The sequence below is a fragment of the Gorilla gorilla genome, chromosome 7 (assembly GCF_029281585.2).
Source record: "Gorilla gorilla gorilla isolate KB3781 chromosome 7, NHGRI_mGorGor1-v2.1_pri, whole genome shotgun sequence".
Classification (NCBI taxonomy): Eukaryota; Metazoa; Chordata; class Mammalia; order Primates; family Hominidae; genus Gorilla; species Gorilla gorilla.
Window position 1 is genome coordinate 96,973,362 of NC_073231.2, and position 25,119 is coordinate 96,998,480.

General features: G+C 37.0%; 1 protein-coding gene across 5 annotated transcripts in view; it reads left to right on the forward strand.

The window, feature by feature from the left end:
* Positions 1-1,413: 1,413 nt before the first annotated feature.
* The window catches only part of LRRC69 (leucine rich repeat containing 69), a 117,055-nt gene continuing 93,349 nt past the window's right edge, over positions 1,414-25,119 (forward strand). For 2 of the 5 annotated variants that reach the window (XM_019032930.3, XM_019032928.3), the window contains exons 1-2: positions 1,635-2,108; positions 23,786-23,912. In XM_019032930.3, coding sequence (XP_018888475.2) covers positions 1,926-2,108; positions 23,786-23,912 — 310 coding nt within the window. In that variant the 5' untranslated portion in view covers positions 1,635-1,925. Of the gene's footprint in view, positions 1,512-1,634; positions 2,109-23,785; positions 23,913-25,119 lie in introns of those variants that run through there. The other 3 variants (XM_055348695.2, XM_063709368.1, XM_031014133.2) reach the window with 3 other exon arrangements.

The window sequence follows — 25,119 nt, forward strand, 5'->3', positions numbered from 1 at the left end:
GCCTCTAAGACTCATCCTATCTGGGTGCTAATGGGATTGTGATAATAATCAAATGTTACTGGCCACCGTTCCCCTCCCTCTCCTTTTTGTCACCGTTTTAATCTTTTATTTGGAAATTTTTAAACATATGCAAAAATAACAAGACTAATATAATGAATGCTGATATGGTTTGGATTTGTGTTCCTTCCAAAATCTCATGTTCAATTATAATCCCCAGTGTTGGAGACTGGGCCTGGTGGGAGGTGATTAGATCCTGGGGGTGGAGTTCTCATGAATGCATTAGCATCCCCTCAGTGCTGTTTTCCTGCTAGTGAGTGAGTGAGTTATCCTGAGATCTGGTTGTTTATGTGTGTAGCACCTCCTTCCTGTCTTCCTCCAGCTCTGGCCATGTGAAGTGCTGGCTCTCCCTTTGCCTTCCACCATTATTGTAGGCTTCCTTAGGGCTCCCCAGAAGCTGAGCAGATGCCAGCACCATGCTTCCTGTATAGCCTGCAGAACTGTGAGCCAATTAAACCTCTTTTCTTTATAAATTACCTAGTCTCAGGTATTTATAGCAGTGCGAGAATGGACAAATACAAACCCCTATGTGTCTATTACTCAGCATTAATAATTATCAACATTTTGTCAATCTTGTTTGATCAGTTTCTTCCACCCACTTCCCCCCCGATTATTTTAAAGAAAACTCAAGATATCATTTTATTTCACTTGAAAATTTCAGTATGCATTTCTGAATGTTAAGCACATTTAAAATAAATACTACCACCATACCGTTTTCACATGTAACAGAATTAATTTCTCTCATCTAATAGCCGATGAACAAATTTCCCTGAGATGTTTGTATTCAACTGAGGATTCAAATACAGTCCAGACATTGCATTTAGCTGTTATTTGCCCTAAGTTTCACTTACATTGTAACAGTTTTCCCTCCTTTTTATTAATGTCTTTCATTTGTTGGTGAAACCTTGTGACATTGGACCAGGGACCAGTCCTGTAGAATCTTCCATGTTATAGATTTGACTGTTTCCCTATAATGAACTTAACTTATTCTCTAGTTCTGTTTCTTTGTAAATGGTAGTTAGATCTTGAAGCCATGATTAGATTCAGATTTAATTTTTGGACAGGAACATTTCATAGGTGGTGCTGCTGTGTACTTTTTAATTCATTACTTCATAAGGCTTATAATGTGATTGTCTCAATTTTATTGATGCTAAAATGATTAGTGGGTTATTAACCTGATCACTTGATTATAAAGTTCCTCATCAACCTTTCATCTAATACTTTCAGTCTCCAATTATGATTTTTGCATAGCTCCATTATTTTATTAGAATTTGCAAAAATTGTGATTATTCTAGTTATTTTTTATCATTTATTAGTTTCAATTCTTGTGAATAAGAAATTTATTAACTATTAAGTTATATTTAAGTGCAGTTTGTACTGGAAAAGCAGAATAAATGCTTATATTTTTCCTTTATCAATTTTCAGACTGAGTTGGTGCGCTAGTAATTCCCAGGGTGAGTAATGTTTCTTTTTAAAAAATGCCATTATGAACTCAGATTTTAATGTGTTTTGATATGTTTCAGTCTATTCTAGATTATTTCTTTCTGATCCTTAATATTTTCCATCTTAGACTAGTGGGAGCTCCTAGAAGTTCACTTCTGTGTCCTCATTAATCTCTGATAACTTTAATATCGCAGGCATAAGCTATTTTAGGCTTACATTATACATTTCCTGCCCCAAACCTGGACCATCTACTTTCCCTTCATATCTTTCACATAGGAAAATAATCTAATGCTTCCCCACTTCAACATGGTGGATCTCAGAATGTTCTTGTTTCTATGACACACCAATTCTGTAATTAGAGGTTCTAAAGCTGTATAATAAAGAACTCTAATGGTTACCTTGTTTTCTACTTCTTTTCCAAGATCATGACTGAGAGATTGTTAATAAAAGCATTGAGTGGTGGTAAAAATACGAAGATCATTACTTTGAATGGGAAGAAGATGACAAAGATGCCCTCAGCATTAGGAAAACTGCCTGGCCTGAAGACTCTAGTCCTTCAGAATAACCTAATCCCCAAAGTGTGTCCAGAGTTATGCAACTTGACCCAGGTGAGGAACAGTGTTTTGCTGTTGTGGTTTGGTATTGAAGATGGAAAACAGGAAGAGAGATAAAAGGGGTAAGAGACAGAACAATAACACTTCGATCTATGGAGACTTAGGTATCTGGAGACTTAATGTGGAGTGTTGCTGGAGAGGCATCGGAAGGCTTTCTCCCTTAGGGAATTCCATGTGGTAGGGAGAGATGTTTCAATTTATTCATGTGCTCTTTGGTCCACATCTGGAGTCAGGGGACTAGGTCTCTGCCACACTCATCTTTCTAGAGGCTGTCATCTGGAAAGGGGTTGGAAACCTGGATCTAGTCGTCTATCTTGGGGGCTTACATCTGGAAGTAGTTTTGAGGATCCAGGAGATGCTGTTCACCCTGGGAACTGTCCTGAAGCTTTTGCATTTAGAATGAAGAGACATTTAGGATGTAGCAAGGGAGTTCCTTTTCAATTTCCTAGGGCAGGCTGAAACTTTGAAATGGAGTGTTGGCAGGGAATAGGAAGGAGGGGACATTTATTTCTCCTGAAATAGTCTTTAAAGGAAGGTTAATATTTTAAATAAAAAATACTCTTTTTTAAAGAGCAATAGTTGACATGAATGAATCCCATATGCTTGTGTTAAACCTTTCTGCCTAACAATGTGAAACTCTAGCTGCCAAAAATCTTGAGGTTGAGAGAAGGCAAGGGATATTAACTTTGTAATTTTCTTTTTGTTCACTGCTGAATTGTCATCAGCACAGGAAGAACCTAGAAGCAGCTAAGGCGTTATAGCTCATTAATTTTGAGTTTACAGTTCCAAAAAATAAATCTGTATTTTCTTACTTTCACCCTACCTCATTTCCTTTTAGGTTTAAGAAATTGAGTTTGTAATCTGTAGTTGTATCTTTATAAGAAATAGGGTTACTTTTACAAAGTCCCCCTTTGTTAGTAATTGCAGAAGGTACACTTGTAGTTACAAGACAACAAGGACTTGGAATTTTTTAATAGGAAAGAGGAGTTTCTTTGCAAAAGAATTTGGGACTTGACTGAGTCATGAACCTATTCTCTCCCTCTATTTGAATTTATTTCCATTAAAGTAGTACTAACCATTGGTTACAGAGAATTAAATATTACAAAAAGCTTATAGCAAGAAGCTATCTTCTATCCCACTTCCCCTCATCCTCAATTCCGATCTCCATATATAACCACTTTTAACTCATCTATTTTATTGATTTGTCTATTTTTGGCATCATTTTTCTTCATCTTCTAGATACAGTTATATTAATGTATCTATTGTATATTGGTCCACATCTGGAATCAGGGGATTAGGTCTACAGGTATCTTTTACATGTAATGTTACTACACCTTTATTTCTTCCTTCATCAACTGCAGTCTGTTTTGACTCCCCACTTCGTAAGATGACAGTGTCAGCCTCTGTAATCCACCTTCAGCTGTCCTTTCCTCTCCGCCCTCACAAACTCTGAAGTTTTTACTTTTATAAGACTTACAGCTTTTATATCCTATTCAGTTATAACCATAATTAAATATTTGTTTTGTGTCTTGGGTAACTCTAAACTTCTAAAAATATATATTACTAATAAATAAATATTCACATGGAGTCAATTAATCTATGATTATATTTTCTTTCTTATATGCCATTTTTGTTCCCTTGGAGTTTCTAATAACCTTTCCTTTGTTCTTGTGCCTTAGCTTTATGGTAGCCTCATTTTATTTCAAACTGTATTATTTTTTTCTGTCAAATGTACTTTTCCTTGAGAGACTTCCCTCTAAGACCCTCCATCCTCTGCCCCACTCTAAGTTGACTGCTATCTAGGTTTGCTAGATACTGCCAGCCAAAGACATTCCCTTTGTTGCTGTCTTAAATTGGACCCACTGTTTCCTGTATCCTGTATTTTCCTTTCTTGGCTTGCTCTCTTAGTTTTTCAGGAGTCTCAAGAAATCATCCTAGTCTGGGTATGTGGTAGTTAAATTGTTTGATCCCTTGCATATCTGAAAATGTCTGTATTCTTGTCTCACACTTGGTTAATAGTTGTTTAGTAAAAAGTTACACATTCCAAGATATATTTCCATAGGAAAAAGCCCCAAGAGTCTGATTATCATTACATTGTCTTCTTCTTGTGGCTCCCTTTATTACTTGCCCTCTCATTCTTCTATTTAGGGGTAACCTACGTGTTGACTTCTGTTTGTTCACTCTTAGTTCCTTCACCAGGGAGCTGTCTGAGCCCAGTGCTTACTTTTAAAGAAGAAATTACACCATTAAGAATTCAACTGATTTGCAACTAGGCTGCTTATAGTCTATTCTGTCTTTAAAATACTTTAAAAGTCAGATTCAGGCCAATGGTATTATGTTTAGCTGTTCATGAGCTAGTAGTTTTTCTTATATAGGGTCTTGGAGAAATTGTGGAATTTTGGAAAAAAACCCACAATTTTCCCTATGTAATGGGAGTTCTAGAAGCATGCTAGATAAAATGTGCTAGAAACCCTCAAAGAATGGTTGTAGATTATCATAGAGTTCAGATATACAGCTCCATCTGTCTCACAGTTGGTAGTAAAGGGCAGGTGGCCCGGTGCAGTGGCTCACACCTGTAATCCCAGCAGTATGGGAGGCCAAGGTGGGCAGATTGATTGGGCTCAGTAGTTTGAAACTGGGCTGGGCAACATAGTCAGACCTCATCTCTACAAAAAAATAAAAATTAAAAATTAGCCAGGCACAGTGGCACGTGCCTCTGGTCCCATAGGATTGCCTGAGCCCAGAATGTGGGAGGTTGCAGTGAGCTGAGATTGCGCCACTGCACTCCAGCCTGGGCTGCAGAGATTCTGTCTCAAAAAAAAAAAAAAAAAAGGAAAGGCAGATGAAGGTTTCAAAGAAAGAGACAGCTTAGAGAATTGAAAAGGAGAGTTTAGAAGCGCTGGCACAACTTAACTGGTTCAGCAGTTACCAGCTATATACAAGGCACTTAGTTTCTTTGGGCCTCAATTTCTGCCTTCCTTTATTTAATCCACAAATAAGCAATGAGGACCATCTGTGTCTCAGGCACTCAGAACTGGTGATTCAGTGATGAGCAAAACAGGTGGAAATCTCTGCCCTCATAGAGTTTATGTTTTAGTCAGGAGTGATGTAAGAAACAAATAAGCAAAATAGGGCGTGAGGCGGTGATTAGTGTTAAGGGGAAAAATAAAGCAGAGAGAAGGGGCAGGGTGTATTGTGACATTCAGCTGACCTGACTGATGCCACAGAGTGTCTTGTGGGCTTTATAACTTGGTGATGTGTATGTCAAAATTCAGTGATTATAATTCTTATTCTAACAGTTTTCTCTAAAATTCCATGTACTTTTAAAGTTAATTTGAACTCTTTCTTATGTGGCTATAGTCATACCCTTTATCAATAATGTTTAAAGCTACCCATCTACCTATGACTTTTGTTTCATTTTGTTTTATGTCTACAGTGTTTATCTTTTGAAGTAGCCTTTTTTCATCATACGAAGTCCAGTTTGCCCCAATTTACTGATTTTTTGGTCATATTTCCCACAGAATGCAAAGTATTAACATAGTCTTGATTTTTTTTTAAGTTCCTAAAACAAAAACACTACTTTTAAATTTATTTACTCATAAAATGCTAATAGAATAACAACATCAACCATTCACTGGGAGCCAAGCATAGTATCAGGAGCTCATCATTTTCTACAACTTGCAAGGAAGTTATTACCCTCATACTGTTAATAAAATTTATGGTTCAGGAAGAGGTTAAATTATTTGTCAAAGGTCACTCAACCAGTAAATGTAAAATGAGGTCTCCTTGGAGGTTGCTTTCAGCTCTATTGTGTTATTATTCTATATATTTAGTGTGAAATTTATCAGGGTATGGTGTTCAATTTATAGTTCTTAAAAACTGAGTTGCCTAAAGACGGCTGCTTTGAACACTACATGCATTGTCCCCTCCTCCCATTTGTTTGCATATTTTTTTTCTTTTAAGAGACGGGTCCTGCTCTGTCACCCACGCTGGAGTGTACTGGTGTGATCATAGCTCACTGCAGCCTCAAACTCCTGTGCTCAAGTGATCCTCCTACTTCAGCTTCCCAAGTAGTTGGGGCTACAGGCATGTGCCACTACCCCTGGCTAATTAAAAAAAATTTTTTTTTTGTTTGGAGACCGGGTCTCACTTTGTCGCCCAGGCTGGTCTTGAACTCCTGGCTTCAAGCAATCCTCCCACCTCAGCCTCCCAAAGTGCTGGGATTACATGTGTGAGCCACCCCACCTAGCCCATAGTGATTCTTGTATTATTATTGTTATTATTATTATTTTTGAGACAGAGTCTTGCTCTGTCACCCAGGCTGGAGTGCAGTGGCGTGATCTCGGCTCACTGCAACCTCCGCCTCCCAGGTTCAAGTGATTCTCCTTCCTCAGCCTCCCGAGTAGCTGGGATTACAGGCACCTGCCACCATGCCTGGCTAATTTTTTTTGTATTTTTAGTAGAGACGGGGTTTCGCCATGTTAGCCAGGCTGGTCTTGAACTCCTGACCTCAGATGATCTGCCCACTTGGCCTCCCAAAGTGCTGGGATTACAGGCATGAGCCACCACGCCCGGCCCATAGTGATTCTTTTAACAAATATTTACCATTCATTTTCTTGCATCTATGCTGTTCCCAAGGATATAGATGTGTACAAAGTGTGGTCCCTGCCTTCATGTTTGGTGATTAAATTAAATGCTTATATATTTAAAGCTCCATGGCTGGCATGTAGAAGCTTTAAATACATTTTAGCTATTATGATTAGTGTTACCATTATGATATGACTAGCAACAATGATAAAATGAGGGGGTAGGGGTTCTTTAGTAAAGAACCTACTTTAGATCCTACTTCCATTTTTCTTTGCTAATTTAACTAGTGAAGCTCTGGAAAATTTCAGTCACTTCTAATGACAATGAAAAAAATGGGTTAATGTCCTATAATTTATGGTGAATGCATTTGGACTGTGGCTCTTGAAATACGGGGATGTCAACAATTTTCAGAGAAGCACTTTATGAATTTTAAGGGCAAAGATCTTGTCTCGTCCCTATTGCTTTTTACTTACTAACTCATATAATGTCAACATGAGTGAAATGGAAGTAACTTTCAAAGTCCTGCCTAACCAAACACACGTAGGAACAAAGGTTCCTCACAGGTAAAACAAATAGCCATCATCTCTAATTGTGTGCAGCACTGTTGACATGTATCATAAAGTCCAATGGCAGTGTGGCAAAGTTCCCCTTAAGCTGCTCACATGTGCAGCTGACCAGGACAAAGATATGATCTGCCATAGCTTTTTATTTGGCCATAAACAATTGACAGTAAATAAGACCAACTCTAACCAGATTTGAGTAGTTTATAAACTTACTAATTGTGTCCTTAATATCTCCTTTTCATACTTTTGCTGTCCTTAATGACCCTTTAACCCAATCAACTTCATTCATTCATACATTAAACAACTAGTTATGTGTGTCTGCAGTGGAGTAGGCACTCTCCTAGGTGGCAGCAGTACAAAAAGGAACAAAATCATTCATATGTCCCTAATAGGTTTAGTGGAGAAAGTTAACGAAACATACAAATAAGTGTATTATTACAATTGTGAAATATTACACTTGTGATGTAGGAGAATTGTGAAAAGTGCTGTAAAGGAGAATTGTGTTGTACTATGAGTCTCTAGTCAGACAAGTCTTGTGCTATGAGAGTCTCTAGTCAGAGAAGTCAGAGAAGGTGATTGTGAAAACGTGCAACTGAGTTAAGATCTAAAGCAAGCTTGTCCAACCCGTGGCCCGCGGGCCACATGTGGCCCAGGATGGCTTTGAATGTGGCCCAACTCAAATTCATAACTGTTTCTAAAATATTATGAGATGTTTTTGTTATTTATTTATTTATTTTTAAGCTCTTCAGCTATCATTAGTATTAGTGTATTTCATGTGCGGCCCAAGATAATTCTTCTTCCAGTGTGGCCCAGGGAAGCCAAAGAATTGGACATCCCTGATAAAGAACAAATTATGCAGAGGAAGAGGAAAGGAATGACCATGAGCAGAGACTTCCCGTAACTCTTCCTCCTTGGGCATTCTGGTCTCACTTTCTAACCCAAGCAGAACAGAGAAGATCCATGTCATTTATACTGTTTGTCAGCATCAAGCCTTTCTCTTCTCCTGTTCCATCCACTGAAAATCTCTTCTTTCTCCATCAATTAGGTAATGCCTCCTATTTCCTAAGCCTGGCTATCCAAACAGGGATTCATTATCCTGTTTTGTTGTGTCCTGTCCTGGTACAAGGGCACATAGTGAGTACCTTCTCTCCAGGAACCGTTCATGTATCCTTTGCCTCAGCTTTCATGCCAAGGTGTATATTAAGGTCTCTTGAACCCCTGCTGGAAATGCAGCTTCTCTCTCTGCTGGCAGGTAGGTGTCTAGAAAAGACGCAGCCCTCTTCTTTCCTTCACTAGTGATGTGGAACAACTGATATACTCTATCTGTAGACCTGCCTTGACTCATCTGAAAAGTGGGCCTCGTCATTCTTAGCTCCTAAAGTTGCCATCACTGTTACCTACCTAATATAGGATGCCTTATCCATGTTGTTTACATAGAAAATTTTAGCCGAACCTTCATTTAAACTTCCAAACACTTAAGATTTTACATTTTAATTGAATGTCATTTTAATTGAATGTTAAAATTTTACATTTTAATTGAATTCTAATAATTTGAAACTCTTGTCCTTCCTTCTTATTCTTTCCTTATGAAGCTTTTGATGGGATATTAAAAGGCAATGGCTTGATAATCTTTTTATGTTAATGCCAGTAGAGAATCCTTCTTATATTTCTTGACATTGAGCTTAACTTTGGGATTTAAGGGGCCAGCAGTAAGAGGTTGTGGTATCTCCATGAAATATCTAGAGATGAGATAACATGCTGGCCCATGGAAACTTCCCCTCAGTTTCTAGTGAAATTATAATTGTTTTGAGAAATATGACTTTGTTAGGAAGTTACTGCAAAATTAAATAGTAGCTTTGAAATTGGCAGTTATTCATATAAATAAATTCCTTCAGGAAGAGCTGGACTCAGAAGCAGTTTGGCAGTTGTATTAAACAGCGGTTTTAAGGATGCCACAGATTTCTTTAAAAAAAGGCATTGATAAGAATTAGCAGATTGAACCATAAATTGAACCTCCTTCCATATGTTGGCCATACATATGCTAATTCAAAAATGTAAAATCCAGTTATTATTCCTTCATTAATTTGATTCGATTACCTTTACAAAATAGTTTACAGAACCTGACACGTATATTATATACTATTTGATTATAGTAAATGTGAATATTCACTCTTCTTAAGGAAGTTAAAGATTCACTCTTCTTAAGGAAGTTAAGTAGTTCAAACATATTTATACATCTTATAGGCAAATAATCAAATAGTTTATTCCAAAATGGTATAACCATGATTTAGTTTAGGAAGACAGTCTTCCAGATAAAGATGGACATTTGAGAATTTTTTTAATACTTAAAAAGGTTTTATCTGACCAGGTGCAGTGGCTCACACCTGTAATCCAAGCACTTTGGGAGGCTGAGGTGGTGGGGATCACCTGAGGTCAGAAGTTTGAGACCAGCCTGACCAACATGGTGAAACCCCGTCTCTACTAAAAATACAAAATTAGCTGGGTGTGGTGGTGCATGCCTGTAATCCCAGCTACTTGGGAGGCTGAGGCAAGAGAATCACTTGAACCTGGGAGGTGGAGGTTGCAGTGAGCCGAGATCATGCCATTGCACACCAGCCTGGGTAATAAGAGCAAAACTCTGTCTCAAATAAAAGGCCGGGGAGTGGGGGAGTTTATCTAAGTTAGTGAAAACCAAGTAATTAAAATATATAATAAGTAGCATAGAGTTTTCTAGTGATAATTAATAGCTACAAGCATGGAATAATTAAATATTAAGAGAGGCTGTCTGGTCCAAGTTCTAGGCCTACATATGATATGCACTACATTGAACTGAATATAGGGGCTAGTGAGAATGAGCAGGCTAGAATAAAGAAAGCATGCAGCTCATTAGAAGGAAATAAATAAAGCTGGGCAAATTAGAACAGATTAAGCTCAAAAGATACTTGATTTTGAAAATAAAAACTGATGTGGAGCCATAGTGACTATTCCATAGTTTGAGTCTTTACAGAGATGATCTAAGCAGGCATCATTCAACTAATATTTATTGAGCAACTATTATATTCCAGATATTGTTCTTTGAATGCTAGATGATTCACACAGAGACCCTGTCATTGGAAAATTTCCTATTTAATAGTAGAGGTAAAATATACATGTGAATCATGGAATCGACATAAATGCCCATCAGTGATATGCTGGATAAAGAAAATGTGGTACATATATACCATGGAATACTATGCAGTCATAAAAAATGAGATTATGGGCCAGGCACAGTGGCTCATGCCTGTAATCCCAGCACTTTGGGAGGCCAAGGTGTATGGATCACGAGGTCAGAAGTTCAAGACCAGCCTGGCCAAGATGGTGAAACCCCGTCTCTATTAAAAATACAAAAAATTAGCTGGGCACAGTGGCAGGCGCGTGTAATCCCAGCTACTCGGGAGGCTGAGGTGGGAGAATCGCTTGAACTCAGAGGGTGGAGGTTGTAGTGAGCTGAGATTGTGCCACTGCACTCCAGCCTGGGTGACAAAGTGAGACTCCATCTCAAAAAAAAATAAATATAAAAATAAAAATGAGATTATGTCCTTTCCAGGGACATGGATGGAGCTGAAGGCCATTATTCTTAGCAAACTAACGCAGGAACGGAAAACCAAATACCACATGTTGTCACTTACAAGTGGCAGCTAAATGATAAGAACACATGGACACATAGAGGGGAATAACACACACTGGGGCCTATCAGAGAGTGGAAGCTGGGAGGAGAGAGAGGAGCAGGAAAAATACCTAATGGCTACTAGGTTTGGTACCTGGGTGATGAAATAGTCTGTGCAACAAACCCCCATGACACAAGTTTACCTATGTAACAAACCTGAACATGTATGTACCCCTGAACTTAAAAGTGAAAAAAATAAAAAATATATATACACAAGTCATTATAATATAAATAATAATAATTGATAATAGAAAGTACACCATGCTATGCAAATGCAAAAGGAGGATGCCTTCATGGGGAAGATGGTAAATCTCAAGGGGAAGCATTAAGCACGAAAATCTGTTATAATTATTGGAGAACCAAGATATTGTTAGTATTTAATGAAAACAGAATCCTGAAACACATCATTAGTGCAGAAACAATAAAGAATTTTTATCCAGCAAAATTAACAGTCCTTCTGTGGCCATTTTTCTCATTCCATGAAAATGTCATTCAGAAGTGGCTGTGACCTGGGACCTCAAAGTCGTGATCACTCTGCATGTACCTGTGCTCCAGACCCAGCTCTGCTGCTGCTCTGCTTGCACTTGCACTTCTGACAGTGGCATCTCTGTGGCCCAAACACGCCCATGTGCTGGACCTACAACCAAGGGGCATCCCCTTGGCCACAACTACCGCTGATAGAAGGGAAAGAGATCAGCAGCACTGCAGCACCTTTTACTGCCAAGGACCCCAATATATGCAAATCAATCAATGTGATACAACACATTAACAAAACGAAAGAAAAAAACCCAGATCATTATCACAATAGATGCAGAAAAAGCATTTGACAAAGTTCAGCATCCATTCATGATTAAAGCTCTCAACAAAATAGGTATAGAAGGAATTTACCTTAACACAATATAGGCTATATATGAGACTCCCACAAGTAACATCATCATCAGTGGGGAAAAGCTGCAAGCTTTTTCTGTAATATCTGGTACAAGGAAAGAATACTTACTTTCTCTACTTTTCAACATAGTACTGGAAGTCCTCGTCAACAATTAAATAAGGAAAAAGAAAGGCAACCAAATCAGAAAATAATGTTATCTCTGTTTGCAAATGACACGATCATGTACATAGAAAAGTCTAAAGACTCAATAAAAAACCGTTAGAACTAACAAATGAATTCAGTCAAGTTGCAGGTTATAAAATCAACATACTAAAAATCATATTTCTATATACAAGGAATAAAGTATCTGAAAAGGGAATTAAAAAATCAATCCATTTACCATAGCAATAAAAATAATAAAGTACTCACAAACAACCAAACAGGTCAAAGATTTATACATGAAAAATTATAAGACATTAATAAAGGAAGTTGAAAAAGATACATATAAATGGAAAGACATCCCTTCTTCATAGATAGGAAGAATTAATATTGTTAAAATGTCCATATTACTGGAAGTGATCTACATATTCAATGCAATTCCTATCAAAATCCTAATGGTATTCTTCACAAAAATAGAAAAAACAATTTTAAAATGCATATGGAACTACAAAGCAACCTGAATAGCCAAAACAATATTGAGCAAAGACATGAAAGCTAGAGGCATCATACCTCCTGATTTCAAAATATATTACAAAGACACAGTAATCAAAACAGTGTGGCTTAGGCATAAAAACAGACACATAGACCAATGGGATAGAATAGAGAGCCCAGAAATAAATCCACATATGTATGATCAACTAATGTTTGAAAGGGTGCGAAGAACACACATTGGGGAAAGGATAGTGTCTTCAATAAATGTTGGGAAAATTAGATATCCATATGGAAAATAATTAAATTGGACCCTTATCTCATATGGTATACAAAAATAAACTTAAAATGGATTAAAGACTTTAATGTAACACTTGAAACTGTGAAACTACTAAAAGGAAACATAGGGAAAAACTTCTTGACATTGGTCTGGACAATGATTTTTTGGATATGGCGCCAAAAACAAAAGCAACAATAGCAAAAATGGACAAATGGATAATTTAAAACTAAAAACCTACACAGCAAAGGAAACAATCATCAGAATAAAAAGGCATCCTACAGAATGGGAGAAAATATTTGCAAAGCATATATATGATGTGGTTAAAATACAAAATATATAAGGAACTCATGCAACTCAATAGCAAGAAACAAACAAACAAATAACCTGATTTAAAAATGGGTAAAGGGGCCAATAGGAGGATCATTTGAGACCAGGAGTTCAAGACCAACCTCCACAACATTGCGAGACTTGTCTCAAAAAAAAAAAAAAAAAAAAGGTAAAGGACCTGAATAGCCATTTTTCAAAAGAAGACATGTAAATAGCCAATAGGTATATGAAAAGGTACTCAACTTCACTAATCGTCAATGAAATGCAAAGCAAAACAAAAGTGAAGTATTACTTTACACATGTTAGAATGGCTGTTATCAGAAAGACAAAAAGTAAGTATTCACAAGGATGTGGAGAAAAGGAAATGTTTGTACATTGTTGGTAGGAATGTAAGTTGGTACAGTCATTATGGAAAGAGTATGAAGATTCCTCAAAAAATTAATAGTAGTATGATCCAGCAATCCTACTCTGGGTATATATCCAAAGCGAATGAAATCAGTATGTTGAAGAGGTATCTGCACTCACATGTTCATTGCAGCGTTATTCACAATAGCCAAGATATGGGAACAACCACAATGTCCATCAATGGACAAATGAATAAAGAAAATGTTTGTGTGTGTGTGTGTGTGTGTTTGTGTGTGTGTGTGTGTATATATATATATGTATATATGCACATATGTCATGTGATGCCTAACAGCATTTCAGTTAACAATGAACCACATATATGACAGTGGTCCCATAAGATTATATGGTATTCTTACTGTACCTTTTCTATGTTTAGATACTTTTTGATACACAAATACTTACCATTATGCTACAATTGCCTTTAGTATTCAGTACAGTAACATGCTGTATTGCATAGGTTTTTAGCCTAAGAGCAATAGACTATACCACATAGCATAGTAGGCTTATAGCAGGTGCATAGTAGGCTTATACCATCTAGGTTAGTGTAAGTACTATGATGTTCACACAATGACAAAATTGCCCAATGATGCATTTCTTAGAATGTGTCCCCATAGTAAAGTGACACATGACTGTATATGCATTGGAATATTACTTAGATTTAGAAAAGAAAATTCTATCATTTGCAGCAACATGGATGAGCCTGGCAGACATTATACTAAGTGAAATAAACCAGATGCAGAAAGACAAATACTACATGATTTCATTTATACATGGAATATAAAAATGTCAGAATCAGAGAGCAGAATGGTGGCTACAAGGGTCTAGGGAGAGGGAGATGAGGGGAGATGTAGGTCAAAGGGTACAAAGTTTCAGTTATGTAAGATAAATAAGTTTTGGAGAGCTAATGCACAATGATGTGACTATAGTTAATATTGTATAGTATACTTGAAATTTGCTCAAGGGGTAGATCTGAAGTATTCTGATCATACATACACACACAGAGAAGAAGTTACAAGAAACAGTTTGAGATAAATGGGTGGAGAAAGCTGTTAAATAATAGGATGAGATTTTCTTTTGCAGGCCATCTATTTTATTCAGAGGTTGAAAACACATGCCTCCAGGCAGGTAACATATGAGAAAAAGGGACCAGGAAGGAACTGTGGCTAACTGGTAGCTCATACATGCATAGTCAGTAGTGACCGTCCAGCCAGTCCCCAGCACTGGTGGATTTTTGTCACAGCAGGATTGTGTATTTAAAGCTTCTGTGGAAAGAAATACTATTTTTTAAAATACTGTGTCTATTAGCCATACCAGTTTCTGAGCTAAGAGTTTAGGCTTAATTCAGCAAATGGGATGCATTGTTCTCTATGTACTAAAGTATGCAGGAATATTTCTTTAAACTTTTCCAGTCTAAATGTTGCTTAAATTTTTGCCCAAACATCTGGGAAGATATACCAGTCTCTTAGTTTCTATCAGATATCTCCCTTTTTGCAATTTGTAAATCAAAGCGATTTTCTAAATTCAGTCAAGTAGGAGAAGAAAATAGAATTGCTGTTGGTGACTGTGCCTCCTAACTATGGTTAGCGAGTTCTGAGGGTGAAACAAAGCTGACCCTGGAGTTGCTCCTTGGCACTTCCAGCAAGGCTGCTTCAGGTTCCTTGCCCGTGGTTGACCCTGCACGTGGAGATCCTGCCAATCCCACTCATATTTACAGGTATCACTCCTGCAGGTAAGCCTAACATACATGTCTCTTTACCGTGAGCCAGGTAATGAATACATATGTGTAATTTAATCATGGTTTATAACCTATTAAATGTAATATCCCATGCCTAATAAAAGAGTGCTTGTGAATTTAGAAATGTTTGAAAAAATGAGTTAGAAATTAAGAAAATAAGCAGGTTTTAAATTTGAAAACTAGTAAAGTGTCAATATGTATGTATGTGTGTATGTGTGTGTGTATCAGGTGTTTACTGCATTTCTAGCATGAGGTATGGCTAACATTTTACCCCACAGTATTTTCCTGGGCCTAAAAGATTACCATTTAATAATATCTGCTATTTGCCTGGCACTTTATTAAACTGTCTCTAATCCTTAAGACAACCTTAAGAAGTAAATGCTAGTATCCCCATTTTTATAAAGAAATAGAGGCTTAGGAATTTGAGTGACTTGCCCAAGATCACATATTCAGTACATTGCATAGCAAACAGCCTGTGCTTTGCCTATTGCACAATACAGACTCAAGAACGTGCACATGATAGGACAAGGATATTTAAAATGAGAATTTCATGTATTGTATTCCATTTCATTTTGTGAGCATGTGTATGTGTGTGAGCATATGTGTCTGTATACATATATATATATATTTGTATCATGTGCATATGTATGATCATTCTGAGCAATAGTAAATTCTTTTTAAAGATACGCAGTGTATTACTGAAGACAGTGGAGAGTAGAAGTTAGGAATATAGGCCGTAGAATGAACCTAGGTCATTTCACCATAAACCATAGCCTGTACTTCAGATCCCTTTTCTGTAAGATCAGGGTTATTGCGAGGTCCACATTAGACAATGTTCAGCTTGGCACAGTGTTTCATATATTTGGCACTTAATTTAAATTTAATTTAAATATTGGTCATTAGTATTGTCATTAATAATCAGTATGTTTTCTCCTTAAATTTCTTGTCTTCTTCTCTCTTACTTATTAAAAATATCACTATACATTGAACCTAGATTCTATAATCCAAAGGCATCAATGGACATTGAGATGCTTGCCTCATATCCAAGATGTAAGGGAAAGTGCACATGCCTATTTTAAGGCAGGCCACAGATAGGCTATAACTTTCAGGTACAAGTGGGTCAATACAATCAAACAAATCAAATAAAATTTAGTAAGAGCATAGACAGACAGTATTTGGAGCAAGTATACAAAGACATAGAAAAGACTATCTACAGGGAGGTTGGAAACATTTAGGATATACTGGGTAGAGAAATTATAGGTTCATCTTTTGGGCAGCTGTTTAGATATAATCTAGTAGGATTGAATAAAGGGAATTTAAGTCACAATACATCCATTCTTTGCATCTTTTGCTATGTAATGCTACAGGCAGGCAGTAATGAGTACTAGGTTCATTGCAATGAGATAGAACGGAAAAAGGTACATCTAAAAGGATTTTTAAGACTAAAACTTGGTGGCAGATTGAATTTAGGTGGAGGGAGAGAAAGATGTTCTAGGTAGCTCCAATGTTTGGCCGCCATAGGTTTATGAGAAGTGGGAGAAGCAGATCTAGTTTGTCCAGGGGGCATTGTCCAGTTTTATACTTTGAATTTAGAGTGATCCACTGGAGTTATCTTAGAAGCCGAAACTAACAAGATCCACTTTTTTTTTTTTTAACAGGGATAAATGTAAATTCCTACATTTAGGTTAAGAAATGAATTCAATTGCACAAGTCCAGGATGTGGGATATCTGCTTGACAGTTAGCTTAGGGGTTTTTATTGGCCACAGACAAAACTAATTATGCACCAACAATGTGCCTTGTTGCTGAAAGAGTACATGCCATGTTAGGCTGCATAATAGAAGTGTTGTCATCCGCCAGAGGGAGACCCGTGGTCCCACTAACATATGTGCTATGAGAGCTGATTTCCTGTCTCACCGTAGGCTCCATCTTTTCAGAGAGGGGTGCTCACAAAAATTAGAGAGTGGTCAGTATGGTCAGGGGTCTGGAAATTATGTCCTGAGGGAAATAGTTAAGGGAAAATGGAACAAATTTAGAGGGAATATGATAGCAATCTTCAAAAATTTGAAAGATTGTTATGTGAGAGAGAAGGAGTGCAAATATTTATTATGATTGCTGTGAGAAGAACTGGGTAGAAATTTCAGAGAGCCTAAATACTAAAAAGTTAAATATAGATAGCTAGATCTTCCTAACAAGAAAAAAGTGCTACCCATTACTGGGTGTGCTCATGGGGAAGGTATATAATTGCCCACCTGCATTCTGTATGTTGGTCTAGGTGACTTGTAAAATTTCCTTCTAGGCCGGGTGCGGTGGCTCATGCCTGTAATCCCAGCACTTTGGGAGGCTGAGGCAGGCGGATCACTTGAAGCCAGGAGTTTGAGACCAGCCTGGCCAACATGGCAAAAATCCCATCTCTACTAAAAATGCAAAAAAAAAAAAAAAAAAAAAAAAAAAAAAAAGCCAGGCGTGGTGGCACATACCTACTACTTGGGAAGCTGAGACATGAGAATCACTTGAACCCGGGAGGCAGAGGTTGCAGTGAGCCGAGATCGTGCCAGTGCACTCCAGCCTGGGTGACAGAGTGAGACTGTCTCAAAAGGAAAAAAAAATTCTTCTAATTGTAAGTTGCTATAATTCCCTGGCTCATGGGTCTATGAGTAGCAATGGTGTCTTTCAATCTGTAGCAATCAGTAGCAATGGTGTCTTTCCATCTATAACCATACCAATTTCCAAGGGAGAGAGAATACCAATAGAACTTCATTCTACATTTAATTACTGAAGAGATGCAAGCTTTAAAGCTTATCAAATAGTTGTCTGTCATATGACTAAAGCCTTCCTTCAGGAACTACACATAACCATAGAGAATGTTACTAATGAAACACTGCCTACACTCTTTCTGGATATCTGCTATTTCTGCAGTTCTTTGTTAGTAAAACACCATTTGAAACAATGTTGTCAAAGCATTCCAAATATCTTACATCAAATGTCATCTTCTCAGAGAGTACTTCTCTAATGACTCAATCTAGTCCTGAGTTACTTTCCATAGCATTATCTTGTTGTCTTTTTTTCATATTTAAGACTAACTACTAACACACTATTCATTTGTTTACTTATTTGTTGTCTGACTCACTTCCCAACATAGAAGCATTGTAGAGAGGGATCTTGTGTGTCTTGTTCACTCTTCCTCTAGCATTCAGAAATAGTACCATCATAGACATATCTTAAACATAATTGAATTAATGAAACATCTAGGTTTAGGGGCTTGAGGTATTTCTCAAAGGTAACTCTATCCTTGCTACAGTGTTTCTGGACCTTTCTGTATAATTTAAGTAATCTACACTGAAGCTTTGATGTATTTGCCATGGTGACAGAGTATAAATGCTACTACCTAGTCTTTAAGAGACATTTATGAATTTAAAGGCAATCAGTAATCTTCCTTTGGTTATCCTATGCTATGAAGAATATTCCCAGTCCCACTCACTTCATCTTAGTTTTGACTTTGAAATCCTTTACAAGTTGAGGTTTTCATGTGAACTCTCTTCCTCTTCTCCAAGCTACATTCTTGGTTGCAGAGCTCAGAATTTCACATGGTAGCTTCTTGCAGTCAAAGGACCATGAGGTTATCCAGATAAAATGTCTTTTCCTAGGTCATCTATCCATTTTACAATATCTTGGGAGCTAACTTGGATGAGATAATCAACTGTGGTTGTCGTTCACCCTACTACATTCCCCTAGATTGCCTTTCAAAGTGACTTTTTCCTTTTCCTCAAACCTCCTAATCTCCTCCTCTCAGCAGATGACTTTGTTTCATATTTCCATGAGAAAACAGACATCATCCTTCAGGAACTCTCTCATCTTTTCATCACAAATTCATCTACTTATCTGATCCTCACTCACCCTTTCCTACCTTCCTTCCTACTACCCTTGATGAAGAACCCTTACACTTATCTAAGGCCAGCACCCACTTGTACTTTGTACCTGTCTCGTCTTCTAAAGGATTTTGATTCTGTGAGTGTCCCCATATTTAAGGCATGAGTTTCTAATCCCTACAGAGTTATTTCCATCAGCACATAAATAAGCTATACTATCATTTATCTTGGGGGTGGGGGGAAACTCCAGCTTCTTCTTCATTTTCTAGTTTCCCTTCATAGCAAAAGTTCTTACAAGAATTGTCTGTTAGTTATTGTCTTTGCTTTCTCACATTTTCTGCACAGCCCACTTCAATCAGACTTTCTTCCCCAACACCTCACCCCTATTTTCAAGGTCACTAATCACTTTCCGATTGCTAAATCCAGTGGTTATTTCAATGCTTTAATTTTGTTTAGCCTTCCCCTGGGATATGTCCCAAATTTTCCTTTTTAAAATACTTTTTGTTTCTTTTGCTTTTGCCTTGGATTCTGTTACACTATATATCTGGGAAATCCTGAAACATAGATTTTTGTAATATTGAGGCATTTCTCTCAGAAGAAACCTGTCCAGGAGTGAGGGAATCTGGACAGGGCAGGGAAAGAACCTGGATAAAGAGGTGGTTCCAGGAGAAAGGTAGTCTCAGCCCAATCCCTTCAGAGCTTTGGGGCATGCCCTGCAGCACAGAGGCAAAGGGGTTGGGCTGTTATGTCCTGGCATCTGCCATGGTGTAGCAGCTGTCTGGAAGGATGGAGCAGAGGCACAACCTTCCAGGTAAAGCCCTTCCTTGCAGTTAAGGGAAATTCTTCCAAGAAGGGTGCAGGAGAAAGTCCTCACGGGATAAATTCATGGTAGCTGCGGATGGAGCACGACTCAGCTGTGGGATGTGGTGTACCAGATGCTTTAAGTGGCCTATCTTTCCCTTCTACTTCAGCCACTCCTCAGTCAGTTCCTCTGCTGGGCTTGCATTCTCATCTCTTAAAATTCCACATGATGCCTTTTACTTACTGAAGGCTCACAAATTTATTCTGTGCTCTTGATTACTCCGGAGAACCCTAGAATTACATTTACAACTCCTACTTGACATTTTCATTTAAAGATCTAAAAGGCTTCTTAATTTTAACAGGGATAAAACTAAACTCTTGATTCCTTGTCCCTCCTCCAAACCTGCCCTTGTCCCAGTTTCCCCATCTCAGGTGCTCAAGTTCCAAAGTTAGGTGCTACTCATGATTCTTCTATTTATCTTACATCATACAACATTCTGGCTCTTCATCCAAAGCATATCCCAAACCCATCCACGTCTCTCCAGGTCCACCACCCACTACCTATAGCTAAAGCCATTGCCTCTTGCCTGCACCACTGCAGTATTGCCTCTGTGTTCTCTTTGTGTTTCACTTCTTGCTACCCCTGCAGATTCTGCTGTACAGATGCCAGGATGATCCTGTTAAAACACATGTCAAATAATGTTACACGTATGCTTAAAACCCTACAGTCATTTCTCACTGAACTTAGAGTAAAATCCCAACCCCTTACCCTAGTTTATGAAACCTTATGTAATCTGGCCCAAGTATACCTTTCCAACCTCTTTTTCGCTGAGTGTTCCTCTACCTGCAGTGCTCAGCCACATTAGCTGCATCTCCTGGGGCTCCTCAACCACACCAAGAATGTGCCTCCATTGGGGTCTTTATTTTGACAATTTCTTCTTCCTTACTGTCACTCAGATCTCAGTCTATATATCAACTTCTAAGACAGGTTCTCCTGATCAACAAATCACTTTCTCCTCACTCTTTAAATTGTCTCTAGAACACTTAATACTGTCTGTTATTTTTATATTAATTTGTTTAGCCATTTAGTCATTGGATGGTTGCTTTCTTACTGTGTAAGTGCCTTGAGGGCAAAGATGTTACATGTCTTATGCATGCAATGAATATTTTTTAATGAGTGAATAAATGAATGGCGACCCACCTGCTTTAAGAGATATGTATTCACTTAGAATATGTGCAGTTTAGACGGCATTTTTAAGCTGTTTATGGATATATTTCTAAGCATCAAAAAACCCACAAAAAAACAAAAACTAAACCAAAACTGAAACCCACCCTGCTTTACAGTCAAGATTGATTATAATCTGTGATTTCCCTTTGACATATGATGAAATCTAGTTACTATGTATCTTCATATATCTGGGCCAGACCCTTATATTCTGTAAAACACAATGACAAAAATATATCTAACTCATATGTAAGAACTTACCACATAACATACAAAATGAGCACTGTACAGTATATGCCCTCAGAAATACACAGAAAAGCATTGATAGTGTGGGACATTGCAAGCTGTTTCTTGTTTACTTTAAAAATATATGTTACCATCCCTTTTTTTAAGTGATAATTCACCATGAGTCTCACACTTCTGCACATTCTGTTAACAGAGGCACTGGCTGGCTTTGTTTTGGACCAATTTTTCCAGTATAAGTACATAGAAGACAACCTTGGAAATTAGAAATAGTGTCTCCCTCTGGACCGAAGGGCAGGCATGGTTACTGCCCATCATAAAAGATTCATCATAAAAGATTTGCCCATCAAAAAAACACTCATTGTTCCTGTTCAGTAACACAGCCTACTTCACATCTAGGTATCTCTTTGTGTTCTTTGCATTTTCAGTGCAAAAATAGTAATATTCTGGACACTTCTATTGCTCTAAGTAATAAATGGTCCCTTGTATCTTTCCCAGGGGTCTCATGTTTTCCACCAGCATTCACGAAACTGTGGCAGGTTCACTTGTTAGCTTGTAAACTGGGTAAAATCTTGGACCTTTCACAATGCCTGACACGTTCTTGCGTATCTCGCCAGTCCTCAGGGAGATTTTCTTGGGCTGTCAGTACTGCTAGACTGCTGTGCATGTTTCACTAAATTTAGGCAAAAGAATGAAATCTACCTTGTTTTGGAAGAGACTGCAAATAGTCACTTTGATAGGCAAATAATGGACCCCCAAAGATGCCCACACCTAATCCCCCAATCCTCTGGATGTGTTAGGTTATATGACAAAGGGAAATTAAGGGTGCAGCCAGAAGTAAGGTGGATAGTCAGCTAACCTGGAGAATGGGAGGTTACCCTAGATTATCCAGGTGGACCCAGTGTAATTATGAGGTTTTTAAGTGTGGAAGAGTCAGCATTAGTGTGATATGATTTGAAAAAGACTTAACCAGCCATTGCTGGCTTTAAAGGGGAAAGTGGGGCGTATAAGCCAAGGAATGGAGGCTGACTCTGAAAGTTAGGAAAGGCAGGCAAACAGATCATCCCCTGGAGTTTCCGGAAAGGAACACCAGCTTGATTTTAGTCAGTGAGACTGTTTCTGATTTCTGATCTCCAGAAATATAAGATAAATTTGTGTTGTTCTAAGCCACAAAGTTTGTGGTAATTTTTTATAGCAGTTATAGGAAACCAATACAGTTACAGACTCTGGATAAAATAGCTACATGAATGTATTTTAACTTCACATTTACAATAGAAGAAGGCCTCAAACATGGTAGTAGATGTATTATACTATTATAAATTAGGATAATGGTAATTCTTAGACAAAAGCACATATGCAAGTAAAACCTTTACCATGAATTCTTAGGATGAGAAATTTCATTTTAATTTCAATGTATATTTCTTTGTGTTAATTTAAATCATTGTCTTACATCCATAACAAGTACTAGGTGACATTTAAATATAAATTGTGAATGGCTTAAATTTTCTTCTTAATTTTTTTTTGGTTTTATGTAAATTCATTAGTTTGTTAAAACTTCCAAGATACCTTTTATTTGGCCCTTACTATTAAAATTCTAAAGTATGCAATTGGTAATTAAACCTGAATAGTAAATTATGTTTAGGAGTAAAGTAAAAGACTCTTTGTATTTTGGAAAGTACAATTAGATTTTACAACAAAGAATATTACTATATTTTTGGGAACAATCTGTATCACTTATTTATTGGATTACAACATCAAGGAGGAACTTTTTAACTCCCCTTATGTGCGGTTCTTCCTAGGCCTGACCAATCTGTTCTCTGTAGGACAGATAACTGTAGGGTAGATCTTTTCTACGCTCATTATACCATTTCAATAGTTTCTTTTCTAAATTTTGTGATCCCACAGAGTGACATCAAAGTTAAAGGCCCGCCCCACCAGGCTGTGTACATGTAATAGAGTGGTCTTATGGCCTAGCTCATTTGGGAGTCGTATGTCAGGAGGACCTCAGATCTTTGGCTATGTTTCTGTTTTCAGTAACTTAGCTCCTTTGCTGAGTGTTTAATAGTTTGATTCTATAGGTCACAAGGTTCAGATACTCTTAAGTTGTTCAAATGATTTATAAATGGATCATCGGTTGTGGTTTTACATATCCTTGGGATGGTTTGTAATATAATTTTAATGAACTTAAGTGCTCTAATTAAAAATTAAATTGTGCTTTAATTAACATAAAGTGAGCATGAAGCTCAAATGAACTTTGTTTATAAAGATAACTTTAGGTATAACTGAAATAATTGTTTAAAAATATTTTGAAGTTTTCTTAGGTTACATAGATGTGAGCAAGGGAGCTTAAATTATTTCTTTTTTTCATTTGAAGTTGGATGATATATGAGTCCATTAAACCTCTATATGTTTGCAGTTGACAACACTAAATCTGGGAAACAACCTTTTAGAAGAAGTTCCAGAAGAGATGAAATATCTTACATCTCTGAAGAATCTCCATTTATCTGGAAATAGGATCTGTAGATTTGCACCTGGAGCCTGTGGTAATTTAATCAACAAGGAACAACATTATAGCATCAAATTTAATCTCCATATTTAATAATATGAGACTGAAATGAAAAAGAATTTTGCATGTTTAATCTTTTTTTGTTGGAGATATTTACATACTACTCTTGAAATATAGGAGGAGACAACACTTTTAAAAAAGTATTGTATCATATGTTTATTTACATGTAGACCTAAGAAAATAAGTAAGCATCAGTGTTAATGAATTTTCCTCTTTGTAGAATCAGTATAAAGTCAGATTGTGAATCTGGGGACCCTTTTCCTAAGCCAGAGATAATTCCACTGGAAAATCAAATCAAGTAAAGCTATACTGTAGCTTTGTTCTTTTCACTTTTTATTCTGTCTTAGATATTAAGTCACCCTTTTGATCAAGAAGCTAAACTTAAATCAATTTGGGGAGAATTTTAAAGAAAAGATATGAGATCCAATAAGCATTTTTTTCTTTCTTTTTCCCATTAACTAATAATTTCTCCATTCAAGATGATGCTATTCTTATTTAATATTCCTAGAGTGGGCTTAAGGACAAATGTATGACAAAGAGATCTACCTGGCTTTTATAGCTTTATCAACTAATGTAAGGTACTTCACCACTTTCTGTGTTGGTCCTTAGTAGTGAAATGAGAGAAATATTATAAAATTTATAAATTTCTATGAACTTTTGAGGCATGGGTGCTATATATAATCATTGTCATCTTCACACAGAGTTTATTAATGGCATTTCTGCATGCAACAATAAATTAGGGGTTATATTTGGCAAATAGCACAAGTAGACTCTAGTACTGTCTTTTTAAAGGTACTTTAAAATCTTAGGTCATGTATCTTGGAAAAATATTCTTTTCCAAAATAATAGATGTAACAAACAATTATTGAACTTGAACACATTATATATGCAAAGCCACAGACCAGAGTTCAGTTACAATTCACCTTGGAAGAAAACAGTTTACACTAAAAAAGTTAAGGTCATGCAAATCAATAGATAATAATATTTTATGACCTATACTGAGGGGACAAATTTAAGTGCAACCTGATATACATAAACAATATTGAACATACTAATTTATACTAATTAAGGCTCTATAAGGAATTTTGTATCATGTTGCCTTTAAATTTGAGATTAGGTATATATATATCTGTATCTATATCTATTTAGATATATTTTATATACGTATATAAAATTTGTTCGGA